General features: G+C 31.8%; 1 protein-coding gene across 1 annotated transcript; it reads left to right on the forward strand.

Annotated features, from left to right (window-relative positions):
- Positions 1–1,013: 1,013 nt before the first annotated feature.
- LOTGIDRAFT_237001 (hypothetical protein) lies at positions 1,014–7,903 on the forward strand (the record flags this gene model as incomplete). Its single annotated transcript, XM_009068642.1, has 10 exons — positions 1,014–1,086; positions 1,761–1,838; positions 2,212–2,281; positions 2,634–2,718; positions 3,049–3,123; positions 3,882–3,968; positions 4,807–4,944; positions 5,377–5,449; positions 5,739–5,821; positions 6,063–7,903. The coding sequence occupies 10 exons, from the start codon at positions 1,014–1,016 to the stop codon at positions 6,156–6,158; spliced, it is 858 nt and encodes a 285-aa protein (XP_009066890.1). The 3' UTR covers positions 6,159–7,903.

Consider the following 7,903-nt stretch of genomic DNA (forward strand, 5'->3'; position numbering starts at 1 on the left):
AAGACTTGACGAAGTTAGAGATTCCTCCGCAAAAAGGAAAGGGAGAGAACTCAATCTTTATTTTGGTCACATGACCATGAAATAAATTTTTAGGGAAGAAAATTTAGTAAGTGACACATGATCATTTCGTTCTAATATTCTTTAAATAGGTTCAAGATAAATAATGGGCCAATATTGTTGTTAGGAATCTGCAATTGATTCTGAAGACCTTAGGAAGAGTGTGTTTTTAGGTAGCCAATATGGTGATTTGGGGGATATTGTGTTGACAATGTGTGACCGTACATAAATTAATGGAATGGGAGCTCTTATTCCCCACCCACCATTCATTATTTTTGGCCGATATTTTATCATGACATTGCATGCTTATTGTTGCTTGCTTTAAGCGTTAATAGTTAGTAGGATTAGTGCAAGAAATAAGCTTATTTATGAAGCCAGAGTAATAGCTTGATATATGATCAGTGCCAGTGGTAAGCTTCTGAAAGTGTAGCCTATAGTGAAAGTTACTAATTTGAACCAACAGGAAATTAGCAACTTCAGCAATAAAGAAGACACACTGATATAGCTTAATTTCAGATGTCGAAATCACTATTTAGAACATAAATATGAAATCCTGGTTGTGAAGATTTTGGTAAAAATATTCCAACTGAAATGCAAGTTTGAATTTCTTGTACAAAATTTTCTGTATTTTTATTTTTTTTGATTAGTTGGAGGTCCCTGGTCCTTTGATTAAACACGGTAGTCATTATACTAGTGGACAGATCTGCCAGCATCCTTACTTAAATGTGATAAAACTGCACTGGTAGACTTAATTGATTGAGTAACTGCAGCATTCATTTATTAGAATTTACTTAAATATTCATAGACAATGACTATATCTTATTTCATCTCATTGATTCAGAAATCTTTAGTATTAAAAAAGTAGATCATCATCAGATATGTTTATAGTTATTCTTTTTATTTCAGCAGAGAAATTGTTGATCTAGCTGAGTCGATCATCATCACACCAATCCAAGATGGCGTCTGGACAAGGTAGATATGGATCTAATAATTATTTTGATGATCCTGGCTACAGGGAATATGGCGGAGGTATGACACCATGTTGACTTCTAGATGTCTTTTCCACAAACCTTTCAGTTCATGTCACTTTTACACCCAACTACCATGTTAGTTTCACACACAAATTGAATTAACTGTTGTGTTCTGTTTTTTGTTTTAAATTGTTATACCAAAGTTTGATTTTTGATTAACATGCGAGTTACAGTACTAACTATAGACTGAAACAGAGTTGTTGTTGGTATGAAAATAGAAAAAAGCAGATTCTATAAGGACCTATTTTGCAAACCGTATTTGATGAGCTTATTCAATGAATTTAAAGAAATGTTATACTTGAATTATTTTTCTTGGAATTATTTATATAATTGAAATAAATCACTGATTTTTGATCAGGGATCACGAAAGTAACAATCTCCGTTAGGTTTATGAATTTGATTACAAACATGATGTAATTCCTCTGTCACTCCAGAATTCTCATTCCATACTAATGGTTTCAGTTTTGCTCATGTTAAAATTCGTGTTTCCTTCTATGTGATTTATGTCTCTCAATGTATTAGGGTTTATTTCTATTAAATACTATTGGTGAGTGGTGACTCAAAACTCTGAATATAAGTTTTTAAGTTGTTTTGAAGGTATACTGACCAGCCACTGCTGTAGGTAGACTGTAGAGTTTAGATATTAATGAGACTTATTTTTATACATTTCAGGATTTTCTGGTGGCTCAGCCAGTGTTTCCGGTACTATTGAACAAATAAAATCCAACATCTTCAAAATCAATAGTGGGGGTAAGAACTTTCAATTGTTTCATGTGCCCTGGGACATCATAAGAATCATAAGAAGCTCAACCCATCACAATAAATTCGGTCATGATACATTGGTGAACTGCAACACCATAATATGATATGCCACTTTACACAAATCGTATCACAGCGCTTGGTTGTGTATCTACGGAGCCCCTAAGGCGCAATTGTAAACATATTTATTTATTATTTCGTTTAAACGAAATAAAAAGATGGGTTAATTATTTCGTTTAAACGAAATAGACGAAAAAATTAATTCGTTTAAACGAAATAATAAATAAATATCTTTACAATTGCGCTTTGGGGGTCCCTTGTGTATCAATGTAATCTAGAGCTGTTTTTATTTCTCTATTTCCAGCTAACAGTATAGATAAAGCTATGAAAAGTATTGGTACAGACAGGGACAGTGTACAACTCAGAGATAAAATGTAAGTAGGAAATCTGGTTGTGGAACGTCCATTACACACACATTTATATTTAACCCTCTAACACCAGTGACCAGTCTACAAGCCACAAGTGAGGTGATACACGAATTGTGGGTACAGTGGCAATTAGCAAGTGATGTTACTATTCATAGGGTTGATAAATGTGAGCCATTGCTTCATTCAGTAACAATTGGAATATATAATAGTATAGTATAATACACTGCATTTGCTCTGGAGCCCAATTCCAAAACCTGAGATATGATTTCTGTAGTACACAAGCTATCTCTTTCCTTTCAGAACACCTAATGTCATTCATCCTGGTTCTGTCAGTAAAATAATTGTTCTTTTTTTTTAGCCATGAAACCTCCCAGAATATCAGTAAATTAGTGCAGGATTCTATGAGACAGTTAAAAGTTGTAGGAAACAAACCAGCAGATAAGGTAACATCAATTTCTAGTACAATCAATCTTAATAGCAGTATAACTAAATAAGATTCAAAATGTCAAGATTCAAGATATGCACCTAGATCCGCAACTCTGTATCTTCCCAGTTCCTAAAACGTGATATCATTAATGTTTAAGGCCAGATATTTAATGTCTCTTGTCATGGCTATTAATACTAACCCATTTTTGGATTGCTAGGTTTTGAGATTTTTTCAAAATTCAAAAATTGTTGGGGATTATCAACCATCATATTTGAAAGAATCTTTTAATTATTGCAAAACATTTTCAGTTGGACAGATAAACACTGTTTAATTTTTGTAATTTCAGCAACAAAAAATACAGTTAAGTAAGCTTCGAAATGATTTCCAAGAGTCTGTGGAACGATTCCAGGGGTTGCAAAAGGTATGTGTGTTGATTGATGCCATAGTTATAGGGAATAGATCATGCTAGCATATGTTTGTCGCTTTTACTCATTATGAAGGAGCTCAGAATATTCTGTGCTAGTTGGTTGATTGATGCCAAGCAAACGTTTTCCTTCAATTAACTGATATCACAGACTATATTCTGTGCCCTGTCTTTTATACTAGAAAAAGAATTGGTTAATTGTTGGTATAAAGGTGGAATAAGTATACAATTCCATAAAAAAGCTGGTCTAGGCTCATATACTAAGGAATTATTATTTTATTTCACAATATTTACAGAATCAATGATTATTCTGCAGTATATCCAATCATTCTTATATCATTATGACCAAATAAGCATTAAAAACTTTATGACACGCCCACTTAATGATTGACAGGCACAGGCACATTCGTCTTGAGTATTTATAAATATAAGAGATTTTGGGAGAATAGTCAGAATACATGATTTAAAGTATATGTTTCAATGATTGACATAAATGTCATTTAGAATGTCACAATGTACATGTTATGTTATGTTGAAAATTGGGATGGGCTATATAGGTTAGTGACCTTGCCAGCTGTATTTGTGTATGTACAAATTAAATTCTTACATAAAGAAGTAAATAGTTGTGGGCTATGTACAAAAATAGAAATTGGGGGATTTTGTAATGTGGATTTGAGTAACAGACCCGAGCAATGGGGATTGCCCAGTTAAAACTGAATCTAATTTTCATGTTAATTTTCATATTAATTTTGTAGATGGCTACAGAAAAGGTGAAATCATCTGTGAAATTAGGGTCAAGAAAGGCAACTCCCCAAGTAGACTCTGGAATGACAGGATGGAATGTGAGTTATTTCCCTTTGTTTTAAATTCATTGGTTGGAGAGAAATTCATAAAAGCACTAGCCATGGAAGGCAAAAGACATATCATTTTTCTAGCTCAGTTTAATTGCCGAAAAACACTGAAAGTGAACTCAGATGAAAAAAGAGTCAACAAATATATATTTTATCTCTAAGATACCAAAACAGGTATCTTCAGTATGAGATGAGTCTTTATTTGTTTCATATTATAAAATATTGACTTCATTCCTGTTCATTGAAACCCCAATATCCAAAACAGTTGTCCTGATGAAGACTTAGTATTGGTAATGTGTTACCCACTTATACTGAGCTGTTATTTATCACATACTGAGCTGTTATTTATCACATACTGAGCTGCTATTTATCACATACTGAGCTGTTATTTATCACATACTGAGCTGTCATTTATTACATACTGAGCTGTTATTTATCACATACTGAGCTGTCATTTATTACATACTGAGCTGTTATTTATCACATACTGAGCTGTTATTTATTACATACTGAGCTGTTATTTATCACATACTGAGCTGTTATTTATCACATACTGAGCTGTCATTTATTACATACTGAGCTGTTATTTATCACATACTGAGCTGTTATTTATCACATACTGAGCTGTTATTTATTACATACTGAGCTGTCATTTATTACATACTGAGCTGTTATTTATCACATACTGAGCTGTTATTTATCACATACTGAGCTGTTATTTATCACATACTGAGCTGTTATTTATCACATACTGAGCTGTTATTTATCACATACTGAGCTGTTATTAATTACATATTGAAAAACATTTCCCTGTCTCTTTCTTTTAAAGGATCCTGATGATTTCTCTGATAAAACTCAGTTCTACCATCAAGAAGAGAGAAGAGCTGAATTACAGGAACAACAACAAGTAGTAGAGGATGATTTAGCTTTAATACGAGAACGTGAAGAACGCATCAGACAACTAGAGGTATGTTCAGGATAGGATGGAAACTTGACCCCAGGTCATCACCCATCTTCATAATATCAAGCTTTTCTGTAAATCTGGAATATTTTTTTGAGGTGTAAAGATTAAAGAAGATATTCTTTTCATTCGTCCTATGAAAATTATAATAGCTGTTTGGCAATTGACATTTTATGACAATTTCTCAACCATGAACTTTGAAATTCAACTATCAGAAAGTATTTGGTACTAAAAATTTTACGTCTGGTTATTTAAATATTTTCTCGCAATATTTTGTTAGGAAGAATCAAATTCTTGACCAATCAAAATCAATGACAATAATAACCTTTAACATATAAAACACAGCAAGCTGGTCCAGTGGTCAATTTGCTAAATATATTTGCTCTATGATTACTGATGTTGATTCTATGTATATATTTATTGCTTGTTTTATTTCAGTCTGATATTTTAGATGTGAATGAAATTTTCAGAGATCTTGGAGCTCTAGTGAGTGAACAGGGTGAAACATTAGGTAAGTTTGGATCTGGGTCAGAATTTAGTGAAGATCTCAATTTTAAGATTTGAAATTTTTACACTAAAAAGAAGAGTTTTTGTTAGTGATGAAAGAATGTTGTACACATTATATCTAAGGAAGTATTTTCTTGAACTTACACACTTACACACTACTGCCCTTAGGTAGGGTAGGGCAGGTAGAGTAGGTATGATCTTGAATATTTTTGGAACATTGTCAAATGTGAATATTCTATCTGACTATACTGTTGGCTATGTTGGTCTAATCTAATATACATATATTATTGTAGATACTATAGAAGCTAATGTAGAAAGAACTTATGGTAATGTAGAACAAGCTAATAGCCAACTATCCCAGGCTGCTGTCTATCAGGTTGGTTGTTTTTCCTAATTTCTTACTCCCTGGATTCCGTCATAATTCATAACTATGTGCTATTATTTACTGTGTGGTCAACAAAAATAAAAAAAATTGCAATAATTGACAAGGCCATGCTTCAGAAATGTGTGAAGGTAAACTTCATCTGAAAGTATCATTAAATAGCTAATTTACTTCGATTGGCAGAAACACTATTGAAACATCCTTCATTGCATTTATAAATAATGTTATTTTTCAGAAAAAAGCCAGAAAGAAGAAATGTTGTTTATTAGTGATATTATTAGTAGTGGCCATTGTTATTACTATTATTATTGTTGTTAGTGTTAAAAGTTAATCTAATTGTATTTATTTGTATATTGTTCTACATCAAAATCTACAATGAAGTTTACATCAGTATGAAATTGGACTGTATTTTTATTCCGATACAATGTATAGACTGAGACCAATATTTGTGAAGCAAAATTGAAAAAAAGTTTGAAATTTAGCTTCATTTTCTATCCTATACAATTTATATTTTAATTAAAGGGATTGTAAAGAGATTTTCAAAACTTGCTATGTGTATTAGGGACACTGATAACATCAATTTGCACCATTCCAATTTTCAGTCAGACTCCTGTGGTTGTTAATTTTTGCTTAAACTATGTGTTCTATGAAGTCAGTATCAATAATAGCTTTTGCGATAGTGACGTTATAAAAAATTGAAATGTATGCCAGACTGTGAATTTGATTGGTGCAAATCAATACTATCAGTGTCCCCATCAAGTATAAAAAGTTTTGAAAAACTCTTAACAATCCCTTTAAATGTTAACTGAATATTAAAATCAGGCTGAAAGTATGGAACATTGTCATCTGTAACTAAAATATAATGACAAGGTTGAAGCAAATATCACTCTGTATACTGCATGTTATTTATCATTATTTTCTATAAGATTTCATTTTGATTTTACTGGTGTAATGATTATCAAAACTTTGTTTGTTTGTTTAATATCCTAAGTTCTAATTGCTCATGTTGATACTATATAACTTATACTAAATATTTTTTTTGGAACAGATATTTAGGCACATCTGGGTTTAAAAGTTTAAAACATTTTGAAGTTATATAAGAATATAATAAATGAATTTAATTTCAATTCTTAACAACTCTAAAAAGTTATTAACCCTGTTTGTATAAAAACAAACCCAGATATGCCTTTTTATCTGTGTTCAACGTTTTAAAATATCATAATATGTTAACAGTTTTTCCTTATTGTATAATTTTCTACCAATTTCACAAAAAACTTAACCAAAACAATATCAAGATTTTAAGAAATAAAGTAGGCCTAATCTGATTGGATGCTAAAGATCACATTTAATGATTGACCAATCAGGTAACAAGTTTGACAGGAAGAGTTAAAATATCTGTTAGTAGTTTTTGTGAAAGATGGCCTCTAGGCATCAATTGGTAAGGTTTTATTCTTTAAGTAGAAAGCATTTGTTCTAAGTGCACATGGCACTGTGGCAGCCATTATTTCAATAAATTATATCCAATAAGGAGTGCCATTGATATAAGGGAAACAACCCATAATTTATAGCGGAGCCATGTATGAATAAACCGCATCAAGCAGACTTACGAAAGGGTAACTGACTGATCTCCGCCAATTACATTGCAGCTGAGCAAGTTGAACAGACTCTCTCTGATTTTTTCATGTAGATACATCAACTGTATTTTAGTAGCATATTTTTCATTGTTAGAAATATGTATATAATTGTTAATAGATAATTTAGAATAGCAGAGATATTTGTGAACCTCTAGGCAAGATTCAAAACATAAACACGAGCAGTCTACTTTATCTTTAGGTAGTATGAGTTGTAATGAGCAATGTATATCTGAAATATTTTGTTCCAGTAACTATTTATTTTACCTGAAACAAAATAGAGTGTTCCTCTTCATGTCTGTAATCATACCTGGATGTACACAAATGTCTACGATAAACACCACCAAGTTATATGTTTGCTGTATACACATGCTTAGCATTTGAGTTTAGTCTAGTGCTAGAGTTTGTGAATGTCTTTAGGGTGATTTAACATCTAATGTACTAC

The sequence above is a fragment of the Lottia gigantea genome (assembly GCF_000327385.1).
Source record: "Lottia gigantea unplaced genomic scaffold LOTGIsca_92, whole genome shotgun sequence".
Taxonomy (NCBI): Eukaryota; Metazoa; Mollusca; class Gastropoda; family Lottiidae; genus Lottia; species Lottia gigantea.